Source organism: Urocitellus parryii, chromosome 13 (genome assembly GCF_045843805.1).
Source record: "Urocitellus parryii isolate mUroPar1 chromosome 13, mUroPar1.hap1, whole genome shotgun sequence".
Lineage (NCBI taxonomy): Eukaryota > Metazoa > Chordata > Mammalia > Rodentia > Sciuridae > Urocitellus > Urocitellus parryii.
In genome coordinates this window covers 63,934,082-63,957,828 of record NC_135543.1, presented here as the reverse complement: position 1 = coordinate 63,957,828, position 23,747 = coordinate 63,934,082, and the positions used below count along the sequence as shown (strand labels likewise).

Here is a 23,747-nt window from a genome sequence, read left to right as displayed (position 1 = left end):
CAGTGGAGTCCATTCCGCAGAGCCTGAGGCCCTGAGCTCACCTTCTGTAGAGTGAAGCCCTTGTAGCCAGTGTTCCCGCGAGTGTAGACGGATTCCTTCACGCTGCCATCATTTTTATTCTTCATGAGGTTATTTAGGAGCGTGCTGCCTAGGATTCTATGTTTCCCCCTCTGGGAGAATAAGTGCTCCATGCCCCAGAGGGGCCCCTCCAGGCTGATCCCCTGCCTCTTGTCTTGCAGGTCGTGGTCATCTTCCTCTTCCTGGGCTTGCTGGGGGTCAGCCTTTACGGGACCACCCGAGTGAGAGACGGGCTGGACCTTACCGACATCGTCCCTCGGGAAACCAGGGAGTATGACTTCATCGCCGCGCAGTTCAAGTATTTTTCTTTCTACAACATGTACATCGTCACGCAGAAGGCCGACTACCCGCACATCCAGCACCTGCTGTATGACCTCCACAGGAGCTTCAGCGACGTCAAGTACGTCATGCTGGAGGAGGACAAGCAGCTCCCCAAGATGTGGCTGCACCACTTCAGAGACTGGCTGCAAGGTGAGCACACGGGGGCCGTGCTCCTCCGCCAGCCGCCTGCTCCCCTGGGTGGTTCTCCTCTGTCCCTTGGTTCAGGCCGCGGATGGCAACCCAGCGCTGACATTGTGTTCCATCCACTTCAGAGCGTGGCTTCGAATGCGTAGGTAGCCTGCTCCTGCACCTGCCTCCCGCCCCAGGCTTTGACCTGTCAAACAAGGCAGACGACCCAAGCGGGTGGCGCAGGAGCTTCTGTAAGAATTTACGAGTCCAAGTTTAGCAGAAGGGAAAGCACGGGGTACAATATGGAGCCCCGTGGCTTTCGTGGCTGTCTCTTGGGTTGGTGGCTAGTTTGGGTACCAAGTAAAATCAAGATTCCATCTTTTGATCATCTTTAAAAAAAACTGTTTTTAATGGACTTAATTTTTTGAGCAGTTTTGAGTGTTCAGCAAACTCAGTGGAAGGCACAGTTGCTCACGTCCCTCCTTCCCCAACACACACTGTCTCCACCAGCGCAGTGCCTCTGTTATAGTTGATGGGCCTGCGTGACAGCACCGTCACTCACAGTCCTTAGCTGGTATTCAGGTCCATTTTGACCGTCTTCTGATTTGGCAAATGAAGTCAATTTATTAATGCGCCATCACATTTCATACTATTTCATAAATAATCAAATCCCTTAAAAATGCCTTTCTTGGCTTCTTACCTTGCTCTCAGAAACATTTCTAGGAAATATTAGTCAACTAGAGGGGAAAAAAAAAACATTGTCTAAATTTGTTCCTACTAACTGACTGAATATAAATGTATTCAGTGATTCCAAGAACATCTGTTCATTTATTCTGTGTTGACACATTGCAATGTGAAGTAGAGAATCAGCATCATTATCCACACAATTCAAGCAAAAATGCTTTTACTGGAATACCCAAATAATTATAGCCCCAACATTTTTTGGCTTAGATTATCCAAATGATTGTCTTAATTTCCCACTTAATTAGGCTTGTTTAAACACAGATTGAAGTGTCCTTTTGGGTCTGAAGTCAATACGCTTGTATGTAAAGATTAGACAGCAGTTTCCCTGAGTGTTGCACAAGTTGGGAAACAGCTTGAATCTGATTGAACTTGAACTTGATGGAAATTGGTCCCGTACAGTTTCCGGCCTTAACTTGTGTTACTAGAATTTCGTTCATACATTGATACCAGATTTGACTTTTGTTGTGGAGGGGGGTGAAGAGACCACCGTGGCGTGATGATCACTTCTCAGCGCGCACATGGGATGAACTTTAATTTGTTCCAAGTCTTATTTTTTAATTATTATTATTATTTTAACCTTGAGTCCTGAGAGCGATGGTTTTCGGGCAGTGAGTGAGAAGAGAACCAGGCAGTTGAAATTCCCTGCTTTTCATTTTTTTTCCCCTCATCAACCAAAGACATGCAAATACGTTGCCACAGATGACAAAAGACATCTGCTGTGTGCTGCCAGGCTCTGGACAGAGCAAGGTGTCCCAGGGTCCTCCACCATGGCTTTGGGGCTCACTGTGGTGTGCTAGGCCCCACTAGTCACTGGGCAGCACAGAGGCGGGCCCTCCACCTCAGAACCGCAGGTGATCTCGTTACTTCCATCCTGTGAGAGACCTAACGCTTTCCAACTTGGAACCCTTTTTCTTGAAGGTACATGTGAATCACGTTTTGGTTGCTGGGTGGACAGCTCCTAGCTAGGCCCGGTGAGATCCATTCATGGTCACAGTTAGGGTCTCAGCCACCCTGGAACTCTGTCTGACCCTCCTGAGGCCCAGCAGCAAAATGACCAGGGCCTGAGTCCATTGGCGGCTGAGATGATTTGAGGACCTGTTGAGAGGCTGATTGGGGTCTTTCCTAAAAGCTTTGAGTCAGTTTTCCTTACGAACATTTTTGGGTAGTTTTTAAGTGATGGGAGGGCCTTGGATTTTTTATGGAATTGCCAATCAGACCATATCACTCATTAGTCTTTATGAACATTCCAATAGTTCTTTGATTTTACTCCTAAAAATACAAAATGGCCCATGTGGAAATCATCTCTCGTGTCATAATATACGTGGAAATGGTGTGGCATTGGAGATAAAAACCAAATTGCATTTGTTTTCATTCCACAAGTGAAGTTTAAGTTAATGATTTAAGGCCCCATATATTGAACTTTATACTAGAAAATATTTTTGAGCCGGGCATGGTACCCCATGCCTGTAATCCCAGTGGCTCAGGAGGCTGAGGCAGGAGGACGGTGAGTTCAAAGCCAGCCTCAGCAAAAGCGAGGCAATAAGCAACTTGGTGAGACCTTGTCTCTAAATAAAATACAAAATAGGGCTGGGGATGTGGCTCAGTGGTCAAGTGCCCCTGAGTTCAATCATGAAAGGAGTTAACAGTGCTGTACAGTTGCTGACCTCTTGTCCCTTAGAACCTCCCGTCTACTGATGAGCACAGCACCCCAGGGATCCGCACTGTGGAAACAAGTTGAGCTAACTGGCCAGCAGGGTTGACCTCCCCAGATCTGTGTGTCTTCTTGGTTTTGCTCTAAGGGACCTCAAAAGACTGTGTAAATAGATCTAACAAATGTGCTCCCAGTTTTTGGGTCCCGCCTTTCCAAATTCCCCACCAGATGCCATTGGTACTGGAGTTGGCTCTGCCCGTCTCGGCCAGACGCGCACCTTCACCAGACACTGCTGGGCACCACTCACTGCGTGTTCAGGGTAGTTTCTGCCCTGAGTGGATCAAGCTGACTCCCTCAGGGTCAAAGAATAGCTCTGGCACTTTCTCCCTGTTGGCTCTTGTGGGGTTTTCCACCTTTCCAAGCCTCAGTTTCCTTATCTATAAAGTGGGGACGATGAAACCCAGGGGGCGGTCTCCAGGGAGGTCACCGGACTTGAACAGGGAGGAGCGATGGTGTAGGACACCTGGGGTGGCCCAGGTTCCAGGAGTCACAGGTCAACAGGGACAGGGTTAAATGCCACCCGAGTCAGGAAGGGATGAAAATCCTACTGTGGCCCAGCAAACAGACCCTGCCGATGTGGGGGAGGGTGTCCGGCGGTGGGGGAGAGGGAGCAGTTGTTTTTCCTCTCCTGTTTATTTTTTCAAAAATAAAACCTCCAGGTCATAAAATGACATCTGTTCGGTACCACTGGCGGGCACACCTCCCTGCGAGAGACGGTCTGTCTGGAGGTGGGGAGCGTGGCCATCCCCTCCCGGTGGTCTGTCCTGCCTGCGTCCTCTACGCCCACCCCGTCGTTATAACAGGGCCTCCTTTCCCTGTGGAGCCCCCTATCCTCGTCCCCAAATTGTTCAAATAAAAACGGTGCAGAGAGCAGGTCAGGAAGAGGGTTTGGTTTTTGAAAACAGAGGAAAAGGAATCTATAAACCAGCGCCCCCCAAACTTCAAACCCCAAGAGCACAACCATTCCAAGCCCTCACATAACCAGATTTTTTTTTTTTTTTTTTTTTTTTTTGGTCTTTGAAGCCACCCAAGGCGTGTCCTGAAATGGAGTAAACCCTCTGCCTGCTCCCCGTCTCCGCCTAACCCATACACTAGGGCTTGTTCCAAAGCCGAGGTTTCCTGAGCTGCTGGGGCCTGGCTCTACTTGGGAGGTCACTGAGGAGGAGCTTGTATGCCAGCCAACGCTCAGACCCTAAGGCCGGGTCACCAGGGCCCTGTTTGCTCTTCCAACACGCTTATCTCTTTACAGCTGTAGCCAGACCGTCAGGTCTGTGATGATGGTTTTGATTATGGAGGCCAAGCCCAGCTGTGTGTGGTGGGCTGGTGGGCTCACCCATCCCCCAAGCCCCGAGAGCGCTCTCCTTCCCCCTCCCCTCGGGCTTGCGGTTTGTCATCTGTTCTCACAGAGCCTCCTTGTGCTGGCCTGTGGCTTCCTGTTCTCCATCTGATCCAAATTTACCCTGTGAGGTATTTCCCTGTGCGCAGGAGACCCCTCCCTTCCCCGTCCCCCACACCCCCTGGGAAGGGAGGGTGGCAGAGAGGAAGAGCGCCGGGGAGGGAATAGGTGTTGGCTGTGATCTTTACACAACCTGGCAGCGGATCCCACGGCTTGTATTAGCTCCACGAGTCGAACAGATGGATCGAATTGACAGTCCTGTCCACTCACCCCGGGCTCCAGGAGCCGCTGAGTTGCTGTTTGAGGCTGGGACTCGCGTGTGTTGTCGCCCCTCTGCGTAGAATTTCTGGTGGCATTGAAGAACCCTGGCTCACCTCCAGCTCATGAGCCCCGTGTCTTTCTCTCCTCTCTTGCTTTCTGGGATAGTCACCGGGGAGAAGAAGCAGAGTTATGTTTTCCTAAAGGTACAACGTGTGTTTTCTGCCCCCCTTCTGACCAATGAATGAGCTGAGCCACCTGCCGTCCATTCATGAACACCCAGTAGTCGGAGCGGAAGTAGGAGGCAGACTGTGGAGACCCCGTCCTGCCGGCTGTCCTTGGCCCACCCCCTTGGGACCAGGGGCTTCTGGCTAAGAGGTGTGATGCATTCCACACGTTGGCCTTTTCTAGGACTTCAGGATGCATTCGACAGTGACTGGGAAACTGGGAAAATCATGCCAAACAATTACAAAAACGGATCGGACGATGGGGTCCTGGCCTACAAGCTCCTCGTGCAGACCGGCAGCCGCGATAAGCCCGTGGACGTCAGTCAGGTACTCCGGCCCTCAGGGCCTCCCAGGGAGTCTCGCAGGCGTGGCTTAGCGGAGCTCTGGGGCAGCTACCGTAGGGAAGATGGGTTGGTAGTCCCTGGTCCCAGCCTGTGCCCTCTGGGGACCTGAGGCGTAAGGACTGGCAGGAAGCATCTCGAGTGGGCTCCGATTCTCACCTCATCCCACCAGCTCAATGTGTGGCCTCCGGCAGGTCAGGGAATCTCATTCTCCTCCTCCGTCAGGTGGGGACAGTTGTGGACCCCCAGCACACTTATAATTGGCAAAATAAAGAGCAGGAGACAGTGCAGGTTAGAAGTGCTGGGTCACGTGTCCTTCCCCCTTCTAGTACCTGTGACCACGGGGGTCTTGATGGTGTCAGACCTGGACAGATGGGTTTGTTGCGTAGCAGTCATTGCCATGAGCAGAATCCGGGTTGGCTGGATGGCTTAGAGGACTGGAGAGGTTGCTGGAAGGACTGGAGGATTTCTGGTACCTCATTCATTCGGGTCACCCGGACCCACGCCCTGGACACTGAGCACAGACGCATGGCGGCCTCCAGAGGGCAGTTCCTCAGGATCCGCGTGGACTTGCCATTGTGGTTGCTGCCTGCCCCTCATGTGAGCTGCTGCTCGTCCCAGTGCATTTGCATCCTCTCGGTGACTCTTGGGTCCCAGCACATCCCTTCTGACTCCTCAGAAGTGTGTCCAGGTGGGTCAGGACCACTCCTGCCATCCGCAGAGCCTCTTCCCCCTGCTCTTTGGAGTTTGCTGGCTTCACCTTGAGGCAGAAAGCGTCATGCTAATGATCTTAGCAGCTCTGTTTATTGTCTCTCCTTTTCTGCTGGCATGAAAGGTGACAGATTTACAAAGTACATTGTTCAGAGTTATTATGGAGTGTGAAAGTCGGCGCTCTAGAGCAGCGTGCAGCGAGCTGTCAGGCTTGACAAGGGTGTGGGCAGAGGAGCCTGCCCGAGGGACAATAGCAGGGACGTGCCCAGGGAGCTGGGGTGGAGCTAGGGACCGAGACACCGAGACACCGTGGGACAAATGTGGCAGGGCCAGGCCTCCAGATATCACTTCCTCTGCCTGGGAGGGAGGAAAACACGCCTCAGGCAGGGCGGCCAGGAGCTGTGCTGTGTAATTCCAGAGACGGTTTGAAGACATGCAGTTGTTACGTATCCTGTGGATTAATTGAATCCAGATCCCCGAAGTCTAGTTCTCTCCCTCTGCTCCACACTCTCTCCCTTCCCTCTTTCTCTAGGAACTACTGTCACTGGGGTTTTTTCATTTTGTTAAAAAAGACCAAAAGTATTGGAACGAGGCCTGAAATCTAAAATAAACAGGGAAAAAAAATTTTTTTTCACTGTGTCTAACACACACACACACACACACACACACACACACACACACACACGGGTCTCGCAGCACCTTGACCTGAGCAGAGCCAGCGAGATCCACTGTAGAGGGAGCGACTTGGCTGGGCCCAGGGATCTGGCTCACTTAGGTCTGACCACGTCTCAGAAATAAGATTAGCGAGAAGGCCGAGGCTCTGTGTCAGGTCTTCCACTCCCTGGTGACGGGCATTTTTTTGCATACGTGGGTCATAGGAGGCTAGTGTTAGCAAAATTTATACAGATGTTGTTTTATTTTTATAGCTCTCCTCCATTTACTGGGTGGCATTTCCTTCAGTGTTAACAGCAGAGGTTAACTGCACACAGACGTGCTTGGGGATCCTTGCCAGGGTTCCCCCGCTTCCCCTCCTATAAATATGTTTCTCCAGATTGTTCATTCCCCGCCTTGGCTGCAGACAGCCTTTTAGCATTCAGATTTAATTGGTTCAGCCGGTTCCTGAGCCATCTGCAGGACCGTGTGTGTTATAAACAACCGAGGATTGCCTTCTCCAATAAGTGGGTTTGGAGGGAAACCCACGTGCTCCCGTGGGACCCCAACACTTTGTCTCCTTGGGTGCCACGTTCTTTGTTGGAGATGCACTGTGGCGCCCCGTGGGTTTCCGGGCAGGAGCGCGTCCACCCCGCACCCGTCTCTGAAGGCCTCTATTCTTGTCTTGCAGTTGCCCACGCAGCGCCTGGTGGATGCGGATGGCATCATCAACCCCAACGCTTTCTACATCTACCTGACCGCGTGGGTCAGCAATGACCCCGTGGCCTACGCCGCCTCCCAGGCCAACATCCGGCCTCACCGACCCGAGTGGGTCCACGACAAAGCCGACTACATGCCAGAAACACGGCTGAGAAGTAAGTAGCACGCTGTCCGCGGGGCCTGGGAGCTCACGGAGGCGCCTCGCCCCGTTCCCCAAAGCTCGGCAGCAGCCCCCTCGGTTGACACTACCCAGGGTTCAAAAGTGTAAATAGAACAATATATTTCTTATAGTTTAAAACTCTGGGAGACGGATGAGGATGTGTAATGGGATACGACCCACGCTCGCTCACGCTGGGAAACGAGTCTCTAATCTCCTTTTGTAGCTTAACTCTCAGACACTCCTCAGGCTTTGGTCTTGAGTGCCAGCTGTTCCCGTGAACGTCAGGGACGCCTCCAGGTTGAGTGTTATTTTACTATTGCAGAGTTTTATCGCCGGGGATTATATGTTTATCTTAACTTTGTCAACTCTGGTGTTGAAGGGATTTTTGGCACGTTGGGCCATTCCTATAAGCCACCAAGCACCTGTGCTCTGTCAAAGCTGTTTAAACCAGAGCGGAGAAGTGTATACAACAGTGTCCTCTTCCTTTCACCTCTCAGCCCAGAGTTTGAAAGGTGGTTCTGGTGGATTCAATTTGCATTTACGTTTGAGATATTAGTAGCAGTGTGCGCTTCGGATATCGGGCCAAGAGAGGACGTGAGAAAGAAGACGAGTCCTCTGCTCGCAGGGCCGGGAAGCCAGCGGGTTGCGCTTCCCTGTATCTAAACCCCAGAGTCTTGTGGCAAGCAGCCAAGGCTTGTCTTAATGAAAATTTATAGTTGAGATTATAATAGGGCAAATCATGTTCAGCAAGTCAGCTGAATGACCCCAGAGGGTCTGCAGGGCACAGCGGCAGGAACCAAAGGCTTGTTGCAAGAGGGTTTCTTCCCGGTCGCCCAAGACTTAGCATTGCATTAGCAAAGATGCAAGGGAGGTGTAAGTTGGTGGGATTGCTAAAGGGTAAGAAAGCAGAGCATTTTTCTCAGCAAACCATGACCCTGGAATCATTTTGTGCTCATAGCGATCGAGGAAACCAGTCTGTACTTGGTGACTTCAAGAGTGTCGGTATGACAAAAAGCATTCCCAAAATTGAAGTCCTGAGGTGTTGGGCCCCTCCCAAACAGTGATCGAGTGCTTCCGGAAGATTAAAATGGGGGGGCTGAAGAATGCTCATATCATGGGCTCCTTGCCCGTCCTACCTGCCAAAAAAACCAAAGAAGGTTAATTATTGGTTAAAAAGCATCTCCATGATGGAGCACTTGCCTAGCATGCAAGAGGCCTTGGGTATAGTCCCCAGCACTGCAAAAAAGGAAAAAAAAAATTTTTTTTAAAACCAAATATGAGCATTATAAAGAGCCCAAGATAAATGTTGTTTCTCCTTTATGTTAAAAAGAGGGGCCGTGAGCATGGTTTTCTGCAAAGCTCCTCTCTCCTTGCATCACATCGATGCAGTGGCGTGGCAGGCGCTTCACCAGGGCCGTTCCTCACCGGGTGCCCTCTCTCTCCAGTCCCCGCTGCAGAGCCCATCGAATACGCCCAGTTTCCTTTCTACCTCAACGGCTTGCGAGACACCTCGGACTTTGTGGAAGCCATTGAAAAAGTGAGAACCATCTGCAACAACTTCACGAGCCTGGGGCTCGCCAGCTACCCCAACGGCTACCCCTTCCTCTTCTGGGAGCAGTACATCAGCCTGCGTCACTGGCTGCTGCTGGCCATCAGCGTGGTGCTGGCCTGCACGTTCTTCGTGTGCGCCGTCTTCCTGCTGAACCCCTGGACAGCTGGGATCATTGTGAGTTCGTTACAAGGGTCTTTGTGGCTGTCAAATTCCTTTCCTCATAGCTCGTTCTGCAGCCGGGAAGTTGTGTTTATGTCTGGCCCTTTGGAGGGGGGGTATCGATTGCATCATCCAGAATATATTTATTCGACTCTAGGTGGCGAGGTTCATGGTGGAGGTACAGCCTCTAATGGCCGTAATCTTGTGTCCCCTGCATTGCAGCCTGAAAACGTGGGCATACGAGACGGGGGACTTTTTTAAGCACACCTTTGGTTTCAGCTCTGAGCGTTTGTGAAGTAGAAATTTTTCTTTCTCCTTCATTCTACCAGTGTCATTTTGTGACCCCCAACTTAAAGGTGCACAGAAGTTCCTCCTCTGTGTTTGACAGGAAAGGGAGACATCAAGAGGTCAGGGCCACGGTTCGAGCAAGGGAAGATGCCTTTTGAAGCACTTCTGTCTGTTTTAGCTCCCAGGGAAGTGATCATCACCACTGCTACCCTGTTTTTAGGGCAGCCATTCTCCAAAGTACTTTCTGATTTGAAGTGAGTTTCATGTAGAGTCCAATAAAATCATGGCAGCCTTTAAAAATTCCACGGAGTGTAGTAGAACCTTTAAAATGCCAAAATTATGGAAACAGAGACCAGGTTTTGTTTCTGCACAAGTTTGGGCAGCAGCAGGTACGTTAAAAGGTAAATGTTTAGTCTGCAGATGTTTTTCACAGTACTCAGGCCATGGACGTTGTCCATCTTCCATTATTCTTCCCCGACCTTCCCCTCTGCCCGCCACCCCACCCGCAAGAAGAAAGAGCCTGCCCTCCCCGCTCTGCCCTCTGTATACAGGGAGAGTTTTACTTGTATTTTCTTCCCCTTGGCCCAAGAAACTCCAGCACCTGCCTCGCGGCTCTTTCCATTCCCCCTCCACATTTTTACAAGAGAGATAAAAGGCTGCTAGAAGCCGCTCCTTTGGACTCGAGGGTCTGCTGGTCCACCCCAGTTGCTCCTCATCTCTTCAAAGTGCAGCGGCCCCATGACGTGACCCACACCTGCCGCTGCCGGCTTCCCCCGACCTAGGCCAAGGCATCTTCACTTCGCCTGGGCGTCCTCCAACCAAGCCAGACTGCTTTGACCCTCCGGGATTTTTATCCTTCTCATCCCAAGAGCTCCCTTTAGGATGGAGGGTGAGGCAACTCCAAACTCTGTTTCAACTCAGTCACTCAGAAGTGTCACCTGTGACACTGGGGGAGGATAGAAAGCGAAGCCATGGCTCTAGGATATGGGGGGAAATGGCGGAAGGATGATGGGCGGCTTCCATGCTTAAGATCAAAGCAGAGAGCTGGGCGCAGTGGCCTGCAATCCCAGCAGCTTGGGAGGCTGAGGCAGGAGCATCCCAAGTTCAAAGCCAACCTCAGCAACTCAGTGAGGCCCTAAACAACTTGGCAAGACCCTGTCTCTAAATAAAAATTTTTTAAAAGGTGGGGGGGGTGTCTGGGATGTGGCTCAGTTTTTAAGTGCCCCTGGATTCTATCCCTGGTACTAAAAAACAAATCAAAGCAGAAGAAAAGACCTTGTTGTAAACTACAGTCATTACCTGGGGATGATTCCAGAACCCCGCCCCCAGACACCCAAATCCATTGATACCTACATGTCTTATAAAATGGCATATTATTTACACAGAACCTTTATGCATTTTCTGTAAGCCTTAGATCAATCACGTTTACTTGACATCCAGTACCTAATACAAGGTGAATCCTGACTGTAGTTATTCCAGTGTCTTACTTAGGGCATAAGGACCAAGAGAAACCTCCGTGCCTGCTCAGTACAGGTGCAGGGTTTCCCCCCCAGAGTATTTTCAATCCATGGTCGTTCAGATCCACAGATGAGGAAGACCAGAAACAGAGAGCCAATATATGTAAAATGTGCAGCTCTACTTCTTCACAGATGGCTCTAGTGGAGTCGTTTTGATAGTTTTTTGCCTTACACCACAGTACAACAGCTATATTGGAAAAGCAACTTGCATGACCATGCTGAACGGGGCCGGTTATGCTCCTTCTTACAAAGGGACTGTACCAAGGTCTCCCTTCCCAGCAGAGCAGAGTGATAGGAAGGGAGGACCTTGTCCAAGGTCACAGCAAGTCAGTCCTTTGATGGCATGTGGGCCACAGGCGTCTTCCTGCTCTTGCGGAGAAGTGAGGTCACCTCAGTTCTGCGCCCTCCCCGTTGGACACCTGCATGTGCTGTGCCCCACCCTGATCGATTGCTGTGTGCCTTCTCCAAGGTGATGGTCCTGGCTTTGATGACGGTGGAGCTCTTCGGCATGATGGGCCTCATCGGAATCAAGCTGAGCGCTGTGCCCGTGGTCATCCTGATCGCCTCCGTCGGCATCGGGGTGGAGTTCACCGTTCACGTGGCTTTGGTAAGGGACAAAGTTTAAGCAACAATCTGATGACAGGGATCGTTTCCTCCAGCCCCTTTGCTGGCCAAGTGGGGTCCTTTATGTTTCCCCCCTGCATCGCCTGACAGGCTCAGGGCTGAAACGTTGGAGCCCTTTCCCTCTGGGGGAGTCTGAGGACGAGGGCACCGCAGGGGACTTGAGCCCTGAGCTCCAGCCCCGCGGAGTCTTGCTCTTTTGATGTGGTCAACGGTCATGGTATCACCTTGGGTCTGGGAGCTGCCAGTTTTGTTCCCAGGACGGAGTGTGTGTGCGAGTGTGTGCGTGGGCATGCCGGCACCCAGTGTTAAAGCAGTCGTAAAGTGGAGATGAAATGAGACCACACCAGCCGCTGGGTGGGGACCGCCTGATGGAGGGCGAGATGAGCTGGCACCCAGGGAGCCACCCTGGACCCGTGAGCAGAGGCCTCGGTGCCCCACACTCAGGCGCTGGCTCTTCCACCCCCCGGGTGCACCCCGCTCCCTGACCCCCAGCCTTCAAATCCATGAGGGCAGAAAGTAAGAGAACCAGCCTCGGTGTCAACGGGATTTCCCGCCCCTCTGCATCCGATGCTGGTGAATGTTTTGTTGGAGGAAATCAAATTTTAGAGGGGTCTTTGGTTTGGTTCAAGAGACAAGCCCATGGTGTAGACAGGTCAGAGGACCGTTCAGAAGGCTCGTAGCAGCATGCAGAAGTGATGAGAGCCTGGGCCTCTGGTGCTGTTGGTGGGCGTTTACTGAGTGAGGACGTGGGCTTGGAATGCCCCAGCCGGGAAGCCTAGTGCTGGACTTGGACCACGTCACTTCTCGCTTTGCTTTTGCAGTTCTGTGGCAGGCGTCCCGTGGCACCGTGGCCCACAGCCTGTGCGTGTCCATACAAAGTCTCCCACCTGTGCTATCTCTGGTCTTTCCAGGCCTTTATTATGCAGCCCAGAGATTATTAACTTTGGCATTTCAAAGGATGTTTGGTTGAAATTATTAACAGTTCCTAATAAAAATGATATTCTCTGAATTTGGAGCCTACATAAAATTACCATTTTTTTCTTGGAGCTTGGAGGAAAGAGAAGGTTTTTTTTTTGGGGGGGGGGGGAGGGTACCAGGGATTGAACTCAGGGGCACTCGGCCACTGAGCCACAACCCCATCTCTATTTTGTGTTTTCTTTAGAAACAGGGTCTCACCGAGTTGCTTAGCACCTCACTTTTTGCTGCGGCTGGTTTTGAACTTGCCATCCTCCTGCCTCAGCCTCCAGAGCCACTGGGATTACAGGCCTGTGCCACAGTGCCCAGCTTTTCTCTTTTTTTTAAATGATAGTCTGCCAGCCCAGAATTTAAAAAACACATAATTCTAATCCCTTTTCTTTCAAAAAGGAGAAACATTTGCACACGAGTTACAGATCGACATGTAATTCGTTTATTCTGCTGGGAATGAAAGACCCGGCCTTTGAGCTAGCATTGCAAACAGGAGTGCTAGAAAAAAATCAGAACTGATTTTTATCCTGGAAATGCAAACTGCAGGCTTCAAACTGTTTTGCTCCTCCTCAAAAGCCTTTCCAAGAGCACTGTCTACAGGCAGGACACGGTGTTCTCATACGTGAAACTGTTTAGACAGTTACTGCTCTTACAAGGTTTATAACATGACAGAATAGACTTAACAAAGATGCTTCTTCCCCGAGAGTCCTGAAAGAAGTAGGCGGTTCCTGTCACTTTGCTGCATTTCACTATAAGCCACGGGAGACACATGGCAATGGTGTCATGGTCCAGATATGGCACAGAGCAAAAGGACGCCAACCCCCTTTCCTCCCAGGAGCAGTGTGTTGACCGCACTCGTTCCCAACTCTGGAAAGAGTAGAACCCATTTTAGGGAAAATAAGACTCATAGAATGAGTGTATATACTTGTGTTTCTTCATCTGTTAAGAAAAATGACTCTCCTTGTCCTTGCACAGGGCATTTGAGTGATGGGGATGCCCCACAGGGTTCCCGGCCCTCTCTGAGCTCTCTTTTGGAACATCCCAGAGCAGCCCAAACCATTGAGCAGAGAGAAAACTTGTCCCAGGCACAGGGCTCCCTGCTGGAGTCCCGCTATGGGAGCAGGCAGGGAAGAATAATCCCTAAGTCACATTCAGAGGGTCCTGGGTCGTGTTCCCCAACCACCTGATCAACATCACACCTCCTCTACCCAGTCCCACTTGGTACAGGTCAAGCAGTCCTGACCTGGAGAAGCTCAAGGTGCACGTAGACGGCAGGGACGTGTCCCACGTGTCCCTGTACACAGGGGCAGGCTCGGGCCAACTGGAGGTCTGGTCCCCCTTTGTCATGCCTTTGTGGTGCTCAATTTGAAACAGTGACAGTTCTTCTCTTGGCATGATCCCGAGGGGACATGTATTCAGCACCCAGTTGCCTGTGACACTGAGCTGTCATCTAAAACACCCTCCAGAACCCTGGTGCTTTCAAACTGGAGGCCTCCGAGTGAGCAGTGAGCTTCTTCAGGGGGACCAACACTTACAGACGAGGGGCAGTGAAAGAAAACGTTCCCACACATTTTGGTGTAGTTTTGGTTTGGTTTGGTTCAAGATTTACATCGACGCGAATGTGCCCCAATCCCCCCCCCGGAACCAGGACATTGTCGTGTGAGCCTAGATCAAGGCTAGGCTTGAGCCACCCTGGTTAAACATTCCTGGAGCTAAACAGTAAACTCGGAGGAGGGAGTGTCGGGGATGGCCAAAGGCAGCTCACAGCACTTCAGACAAAGCAAAGCAGCATCTACCACCTGTGGTCTGGGGACCTGACCCTCTGAACCCTTCTCGTCCCACAGGCCTTTCTGACAGCGATTGGTGATAAGAACCGCAGGGCCGTGCTTGCCCTGGAGCACATGTTCGCGCCCGTTCTGGATGGTGCCGTGTCCACTCTGCTCGGAGTCCTGATGCTTGCAGGGTCTGAGTTTGATTTCATCGTCAGGTAAGGGAGAGTGCAAGGGGAGCCTCACCTTGAAAACCACCAGGCTTAGCTCTGTGCTGTTCGTTGCCCTGCCTTCCTGCACCTGGGGGCTGCAGCATCTGCCCCGGGGCCCAGCCGCCTTGATGGTGAAGGGTGGAAAGACAAGCTGTCCTCTAGAGCCCCTGGGAGGGGAGGGGCCTAGCAGCAGGGGCAGCTCCAGGTTGAGGCTGTTTGCACAGGTGACCGAGGTTCCCATTAATTGACCACATTTAATTTACTTCATCTCCTTCAAAACTGTTGAAAGGAGAACTTACAGATACTTAGAATGGTCACCCAGACTTTGTTTTTTTAAGAGGTGAAGACAGTGTGCCCAGATCTCACATACAAGTCCCCACTGAGCTTTAGGAAGCAGTGAGCATGTGACTTGGGTGTCACCCTGTGGACATCCAAGCCTGGTTTGAGTGCTTTTCTTGGGGGTCTGGAGGCCGGCTTTTTCTTTCTGGTTGACTGAAGTATGAATGTGACATGAAAGGAGAGCGAGTTTTCCCTCTGAGAGGAACTAGAGATCTGCAGGGAAAGAGGCTCTGTTCTCGAGATAGCGAGAGCACCATTGCAGCTTGGTGAAGTGGCTTCTCTTGGGTCTAACACAACCACAATGTCAGGTAGCAAAGCCAGGAGAACAGAGGTGCAGAACAAGGACAAGCAGAACCCAATATGCCTCAGTCTGCAGAGGGAGGCAGATCGGGCCTCCGTGTGTGTGTGTGTGTGTGGGGGGGGGGTAACAAGGAGTTTTAGCTAAAGCCCACCTGGAATGAGCCACTGTTTGCTTACTCTGGTTTCACACTGGAGTGAGCAGAGGGGCAAGAGCTGTTTCTACGTGGACCAGCACTTTTCTGGAACCATAAGTACACTTCTAAGTCATCTGAGGTTCTTGAAATGCCAACGAGATCTTTGGGGGCAGGGAAGGGTGGAATCTGCATTCCCGGCCAGCTCCCAGGCAAGGCCCATGCGCGCCGGCCTTCTCAACACAGCCTCGGCAAGCCAATTAGCAAATGTGTGTTTGCCAATACCAACTAGATAGTTGCCTAACTTAGATAAAGGTTTGGGCCTGTTTTGTTTTAAGCAGTTAATTTGACTTTGACTTTCATTTCTTCAGTATACATTTACTCAGACATTAGCATTGTCTCTTTAGGGTCTAAAAGCCCCGTGCCAAATAGTTTCTTTTGCGTAATTACTTTCTCATTGAGCACAAAGGCAATGAAAACCCCCAAGTGCCATTTTGCCTAAGTGAGCGCGCCACGGGCCCCACCCGCAGCCTTCTGTGTGGCTTAGGGCCTTCGAGGAGAGAGAACAATTCCCAGGTGGTTCAAGACCAGGAGGAGCAGGGAGATGTGCAGGGTGCAGTGGGTTCCTGTGAGCATCACAGTCAGCCAGGGTGCTAAGTGAGCCCCAGGAGGGAACCGAGCCTGAAACCCCAGGAGTGGGGTTGGGAGGGACCTAAAGGGTGGAATCTCAGGGGCTGCTTGTTCCCGTCCAGAGACCTCCCGATTCCTGTTTCAAACACTTAAGAGGGCTTCCCATTTCCCATCACAGGATGGATTAGCCTGATAGAGCCCTCTCTGAGGTCGAATAAGTGAGCAGACATTGTATACATGAAGCCGTCAGGAATCTAATTGGTCCGTTTATGCTACAGCTAAATGGATGGGATGTAAATGTCTTAATGCCCGCCGCTGATATCTGCCTCCGCCTAACGTCCCGCAGTTTACATTAGAGCGAGGCATGGGCGGCTCGGCCTCTTACTAATGCAGCTCAGAAGTTTCTGGTGTTTACAATAGCTGTGAGGTATTTGTATTTTTATAGGGATCCTCTCCCCTTTCATCTAGTTTTGAAACACGCATCGGCATGGCAGAGTTGGGGGGTCCTGTCCCGTTTTATGATCCAACGGACCATTAACAGCTCCATACCTTGCCCTCCCTCGGCCCAGAACATCCTGACCCACTCTCCCCCACCCCCAGCCCACTTCCATCAAAGCCCTAGAAATCATTAGTTCCAGAAATGCATCCTTGCTGAGTGCGCGCCCTCGGGCTGTGCCCAGCGCCCGTCCGTCCTCGGAACCTTTCCTGCTGGCAGGTCCACCTGGGTGCGGCGGAGGACCCTAGACCTTAGCCCTCAATGGTGGGAAAGCAGAACTGCTTGTGCGTGCTCCTCTTCAGCCATGGTGCTGTGGCCTTTATGTTTGCATTGGCTGACGCAAAACAAGAGTATTCAGAGATGCTAAATTGTCCAACAAAAGGTTGGCCGGCAGCGCAGCCCCGCCATTGTGGAGGGCCCTCACCCAGCACAATGCCCGCTCCCACAGAATGGGCGGCGTTTTCTTTGCGGAGAGCTGGTTCCTGTGTTCTAAAGAGGGTGCCATTGGGAGCCGTTTGGTAAAAACTGGAACTCGCAGAATCCTAGGCAGAAAGTTCTGATTAATGAAAGCCCAGGCAAAGCCTCACCTGATCCACTGGAGACTTAATTAGAGATTCTGCCGTAAGAGGCAGAAGCATTTCACAGTGGATTAGCCGCCTGCAGCAGCGGCTGCCTCTCCTCCCGGGCCAAATTGTTTAAATTCTACACCCTTCGCTTCATTTGTTTGCTTCTGCTGGGTTTTCGCGCACAGGGCCCCTCGGCATTGTTTGTGCTTTCAGTTTGCTCAGCCATTCAGCTCACACGCCATATTTTTGTGTTTGTGTAACACATTCATAAATAACATTACATGCCTGAGATTTCAGCAAATTAACAAACTAATTTTTTTTTTTTCCTTCCCTTCACGAACTAACACTTTGGGTTGTGGAATGTAGTCCTCAAAGTCATAAGGTAAAAAGAAAGAAAAGAAAAGAAAAACAAAAAACGGATCTCCTGTTGCATTTGAACTCTGGTTTTTATAGCCGCATTTCAGCGGGGTGGGTCTGTTAATTTGGGGTGTTGGCGTGCTGCGGTATTTGGGGACAGGAGGGGTAGCCTGACTTGCCTCTGTCACGCTGAAGGTTGCTGTTTCTCTCTGTCTTCCAGGTATTTCTTTGCAGTCCTGGCGATCCTGACCATCCTGGGTGTTCTCAATGGACTGGTTTTGCTTCCAGTTCTTTTGTCTTTCTTTGGACCATATCCCGAGGTCAGTAATTATGCCCAGCGAAGTGTCCGACCCACAGGTCACCTGAGCACGGGTCTTCCACTGTTAATTTAGATATTTAGATACAACTGCGTTTGCAGATTGTTTACCTTTTCAGTAAACATCTAATAGCAATGGCCCTTCCCCTCTTCCATTGTGATAGTCCTGGGTGGGGGGGGTAGGACTGGCCTTGTTTTAAGCCAGCTGATCAGTCACCGGCAGCTTAGGACCCTGTATAAATGAAGACTATCCACAAGGTGGATGTTGGGGCATAATGGCGGTAAAGGGTGCACATGTCACCTTTCCGGTGTCAAAAACCAGAGGGCAGTTGTTCCCTTGCTGCAGTTGTGGGACCTGAATGTCCTCCAGGTGGCAGAGAGGTGGGTGGGTCACGGGGCAGGGGACAGACACCCGCACCATGCTTTGAGCTCTGAGACCACACAGCCGTAGACAGACAGTCACACGTTTCATGTGGAATCCCCATAAACAGGTGTCTCCTGCCCACGGCCTGGACCGGCTGCCCACCCCCTCCCCTGAGCCACCCCCGAGTGTTGTCCGGTTTGCGGTGCCTCCCAGCCACGCGAACAACGGGTCTGATTCCTCCGACTCGGAGTACAGCTCTCAGACCACGGTGTCCGGCCTCAGTGAGGAGCTGCGGCAGTACGAGGCCCAGCAGGGCACCGGGGGTCGTCCCCACCGAGTGATCGTGGAAGCCACAGAAAACCCGGTCTTCGCCCGTTCCACCGTAAGTTGCACGGGAACCCTGTCTCCGAGGCCCACCCTGTGCTCCCAGGGATGGCCTTGCCCCCGCCCCAGGCCCAGAGCTCAGCTTCCAGAAGCCCAGGAAGGTTCCAAGACTCGTGTGGCTCCACCAAGGCCCCCTGCCATCCTGCCAGGAAATGGGTATTCCAGTCCCAGGCCAGAGCAGCCCTTCCATGAAAGAGAGAGGGGCCAACCCAATAACCTCGATTGTCCTGCCCTGGCCCCCCGTGACGATGCCTGCTGAGCTGCAGTGTGAATCTGGTTTTGTTCAGCAGGAGCCTAAAAATAGGTACAAGCTGAAGGACTTTGAAGTTGGTCACGGTCCTTTTGATTGATGTGGCCACTGTGTTGCTCCGCGCTTTGTATAGAGACCCAGAAACCAGACTCCTAACAAGCGGACAGAGCCGCCCTGCCCGAGAGAACTTTCTGCGATGGTGGATGTGCTCTCTCCCGGCTCTCCAGCATCGTAGCCGCTGGCCACACGTGACCGAGGGACACTTGAAATGTGGCTCGTGTAACCGAGGAAATGCACTTTGCATTTCTGTTCGTGTAAACTTAAATAACCACGTGTCTCTGATGGCTACCACACCCAGCGGTGCGGGGTGGACAGTCCTGCCCACGGCCCGTGTTGTGGCCGGCAGGGCTGGACGACACTTTGCAGTTTTTAGAAGAGAGGAGCCCAGGGCCTGGCTGGAGTGGGGCGGGGTGGCGGGTGGGCTGCAGGAAGCAGCTGGGGCGGCCTCCTGCCGGAGCCCTGCATTTATGAGCAGCCTGCACTTGTGTCCAGCCGGCTGTGTCAGGGCAAGCCTGGAAACAGGATCTCAGAGCGCGTCCCCTGCCACATCCCAGAGGGGCGTGAAGAGCTTCCCTCATAGGCAGAAGGTCCCCATTGGCTCCCTGGGGCTGACGGTTGGGGGTCTGGAGGGAGCAGTGCCCAACCTGGGGTTGGCACCTGCCGCCTGTGTTGACCTGTCCTCACCCTCTGCAGGTGGTCCATCCTGAATCAAGGCATCACCCACCCTCGAACCCTCGACAGCAGCCTCACCTGGACTCGGGCCCCCTGCCCCCCGGACAGCAAAGCCAGCAGACCCGCAGGGACCCTGCCAGAGAAGGCTTGCGGCCACCCCCCTACAGACCGCGCAGAGACGCTTTTGAAATTCCTACTGAAGGGCATTCTGGCCCTAGCAATAGGGACCGCTCCGGCCCCCGGGGGGCCCGTTCTCACAACCCTCGGAACCCAGCGTCCACTGCCTTGGGCAGCTCCGTGCCCGGCTACTGCCAGCCCATCACCACTGTGACGGCTTCTGCTTCCGTGACTGTTGCCGTGCATCCCCCGCCCGTCCCTGGGCCCGGGCCTGGGCGGAACCCCCGAGGGGGTCTCTGCCCAGGCTACGAGGGCTACCCCGAGACGGACCCTGGGCTGTTCGAGGACCCCCACGTGCCTTTTCACGTCCGGTGCGAGAGGAGGGACTCGAAGGTGGAAGTCATTGAGCTGCAGGACGTGGAATGTGAGGAGAGGCACTGGGGAGGCAGCTCCAACTGAGGTGCGTGCTGCCAACACAGGTGGCCGGGCCTTGCACACTGGCCGTGGGCCTGGGGTGCAGAGAAGCACCTGGAATCTCAGGCTGTCTCTTACGGGGGCCCCTGGCCATTGGCATATCCCGAGCTGGACCCCAGGGACCTGTCGGCCCCAAGGCAAGGCCAGTGTGTACAAGTTTGTCGTCCCCGGGGAGAGAGTCCAATTCCACCCTGGGTCCTTCCCCAAACCTGTTAAGGATGAGCACAGCTCGACAAGGGCCCTGAAGCCGCCTTCTGCCTTTTGCCAGTGGGTATGACGGTGCCCCAGCAGGTGCTCAGTGGCCCGAGCTTAGATGGGGTCCCGTCACAAATGCCAAATTCTCGTGGGAGGTGCGTTTAATGTCCTGATACACCCATCCTTAATCATCCGGGCAGACCGTGTGCCTTGAATGCGCAGCTCTGTGAGCGGTCACAGAGCACACGTCCCTGTGTTCTGCCACTGGATGAAGGAAGGATGGGGACCAGCCCGCGGCCCCCTGGGCCCCTTCCCCAGCCGCTCGCTGTCCCCTAACCCTCTCTATGCAGCCACCTGTTACCCACCTTGACGGCCCTTTTTGGTTTTCTTTTAAAGGGTGATTAAAATCTGAAGCAAAGAGGCCAAAGACTGGACCCCGCCCCGCCCCTTCCAGCACTGCCTGAAGACGGCTGCTGGGAGTCGGAGACGCGCCCCACCCGGAGAGCAGCTCACCGTCACTGTAACCCACTGTATGATTTTGTTCGATATTTCTATAAATATTTAAGAGGTGTACACATGTGTAATATAGAGGGAATGGTGTAAAGTAATGTGGCCTGGGGCTTCCCCGCTCCCGCCCCGCGGTGGGGGGCTTCGGGGCCCCTCCCTTTCTGTACATTGGTCTCCGTGCCACAACCAAGCTTAATTTAGTCTTAAAGGTTCAGCATATGTTGCTGCTGCTTCAATATTGTATAATTTACCTGTATAATTCTATGCAAATATTGCTTATGTAATAGGATTATTTTGTAAAGGTTCCTGTTTTAAAATATTTTAAATCTGCATATCACGACCCTGTGGTAGTATGGAATGTTACTGTTAACTTTCAAACACGCTATGCGTGATAATGTTTGTTGTTGTTTAATGAGCAGATATGAAGAAAGCACGTTAATCTTGGTGGCTTCTCTAGGGGTAGTTGTATGCGGTTCTCTGTTTGGTCATGTGTGTGAACACGTGTGTGATTTCCCAATGTACTGTACTGTGATTTTGGGGTGTGTTTTTTTTTTTTTTTTGTCTGTTTCTAACGCTGTCTGTAATGCTTAGTGGGCTCTGCCCAGTCAGGCTGGAGGGGTCATGCTGGCGTTGTGGCTCTGTGTTGGTGGAGGGCTGGCCTTGACCTTTGCCGCACTCTCCAGGGCTGGTCCGGGAGAAGCCGGGCTCTCTTACCATCACGTTGCCCTCCAGAGGCCCCACCTCGAGCTTCAGAGGGAGTAAGCGGCTTCACCTTGATCCTGGTGATGGACGCTGGAACCTCAGGGTGTAGACCCGATGCTCTCCCTTGGTCAGGAGTGAGGAAGCAGGCCTCGTGGTGGGTCCTTGCCGAGCCTCCATGAACTCTAGAAAAGCATGTAGCACCGTGCCCTCTCGTGATCAGCACACACCGCACACGCACACACACACAGTCCTCCCACGGCCCTGGTACAGGTAGAAAACCTGTTGGGTTTCTTCTGCCCATAGTCAACCCAGAGGTGACACTGGGAGTCCCTATGATATCAATTTGCACTGGGATGAAGTTGACAGTCCCCCTCTTTCTAAAATGGAACAGCTGGCTGGGGCTTCTGTAAAACTAAACAGTGAGCGTCCCATCTGGTGACCAGAGCCGGAAGTCCTGTGGGGTGGGGGCTCTCAGGGGTCCTTCTCTCCGTGTCCACGTTGGGGGCAGGCTTCCTAAACCAGTCAGAACTCGGTGTCCCTCTGCTCTGTGGTCACTGTCTTTTCGGTGTGACATTTACTAAAGAGCAGGAAGTTGTGATGGCACACCTGGTAACGTGGGACCGAGGGGACCTGCAGGTGTGGGCAGAGGCAGGTTACCCCCCACACACACACGCTATTCTTGAAAGGTCTGCGTCTGTGTGGACTCCGTTCTCAGGCTCGGAGGTCTGGGCTTCCTTTTGCCCCTGTCGCCAGGGAGACCAGCACGAGTCGGGGAAAGGGCTCCCTGCAAACCCACCCAGTCACTTGTCTCTCAGGAGAGGACCAGGTGCCCGCATGGCTGAAGCCTTAGTTACTGTGGGGGTAACCAAGTGACAGCTCCCATTGTCCCCCGTCTCACACAGAAAACCTTCAGAGAAAGGCAACAGGCCCCGGGGCACAGCAGCACAGTGACCTCAGACCCTGGAACTTGCCACCAAAACTGTAAGGTACTCATAGGAAGCCACCAAGGGCCCGGCCACCCCCTGCACTTGGGGGTGCCTGTTCGTCAGCCACGCAGTCTGCCCTCCTGGCACCGGCTCTGCCAGAAAACTCCACCCCTACGCTCTGGTGCGCTTCTCCCTCCTCTCCCGATCCCGGCTTGTGTGGGGCAGGTGAACCGAGCAGCACTCGGTCTCTGTACAACATAGGACTCTCTCCAGGGGTCACACTGGCCACAGCAGGACTCAGGGCTGGCAGGAAGCGAATTTCTCTCTCTCTCTCTCTCTCTCTCTCTCTCTCTCTCTCTCTCTCTTGTCTGTCTTGTTTGTTCATTTGGATGTTTTAATTTTTTTTTTAAAGAAAATCTTTGCTGATATTTATAATTTTGTATCATAAGAATGTTTTCCTACAGTGTTTGTCATGCCAGTTTATAACAAAAAAAAATGCAGGGATTTTATTTCTATTGGAAACACTATTACAGCTATGTTTTACTTTTGAACAGAATTTTTATTTGTATAGAGTGCTTACTAATGTTAAATAGTTCAGAGTATATAACATTTACATTAAGGACTCATGGTAGGTTTTAGTGTAAGGAGTTTAAAGGAAATTAATATTCAAACTGGGTCTCGTTGTCTGCCGATTGGGGCGGAAATGAGTTTGTGTCATTTCAATTACAAAGATAAAAGTATGCCATATAATTTATTTATATGAAAATTTATTTTTGTAGTGTACATAGTAGTCATCGAGTCTTTTGACAGAAGTATATTTTTAAAGAATTTATATGTGATGAATCCAAGATGTCTGGAACTTTGCTGAGACATGAGTGGGGACACTTTTCATTGTAAATTGCGGCCAGGCAAAAGAAAATGTTTTAACAGTGTTAAGAGAGTGAGGGTGAGTGGATTTTCCCGCCATCGTGACACACGTGTTAGTTACCCTCGTGACCTAGGTGGTTCTCACCTCGGAAGGTGAAAATGTACAAACTCTCTAAATATTAATGTTCAAACACTGATAGAAATTCTAACATGAATAAAAAATAATATAACTTGTTGGTTATGTCTTTGTTTCGAGAATATTCTTTTCCTGAAACACTTCACCCAGCAGTCGGTGTCTGGGGCCCTCCTGGATTATTGTGGCTCCATCTTGCCAACCTGCTCAGATACTCATTTTTTTGGTTCCACATCGTGGGGACAGTGCTGCTTTTATCCTCTGACACCAACAAAGTTCCTAAATGACCCTTCCGAAGAATTATCCCTTCTGTGTCATACTTCGAAGCAGTCCAGCTGGTAACGTGGGACTGGGGGGACCTGGTGCCGAGTGTCTTCTCTGAGTGCTTATTGACAGGTTTGCATCAGAGGCCAGGTGGGGGGATAGG

At 52.0% G+C, this 23,747-nt stretch overlaps 1 protein-coding gene across 1 annotated transcript in view; it reads left to right on the top strand.

Moving 5' to 3' along the window:
• Ptch1 (patched 1) overlaps positions 1 to 23,377 on the top strand; it is a 59,060-nt gene extending 35,683 nt beyond the window's left edge. The window contains exons 15-24 of the mRNA XM_026401988.2: positions 240 to 549; positions 5,049 to 5,191; positions 7,259 to 7,442; positions 8,893 to 9,173; positions 11,433 to 11,570; positions 14,398 to 14,540; positions 17,574 to 17,673; positions 18,161 to 18,415; positions 19,421 to 19,976; positions 20,582 to 23,377. Coding sequence (XP_026257773.2) covers positions 240 to 549; positions 5,049 to 5,191; positions 7,259 to 7,442; positions 8,893 to 9,173; positions 11,433 to 11,570; positions 14,398 to 14,540; positions 17,574 to 17,673; positions 18,161 to 18,415; positions 19,421 to 19,975 — 2,109 coding nt within the window. The 3' untranslated portion in view covers position 19,976; positions 20,582 to 23,377. The remainder of the gene's footprint in view (positions 1 to 239; positions 550 to 5,048; positions 5,192 to 7,258; positions 7,443 to 8,892; positions 9,174 to 11,432; positions 11,571 to 14,397; positions 14,541 to 17,573; positions 17,674 to 18,160; positions 18,416 to 19,420; positions 19,977 to 20,581) is intronic.
• Positions 23,378 to 23,747: the final 370 nt, after the last annotated feature.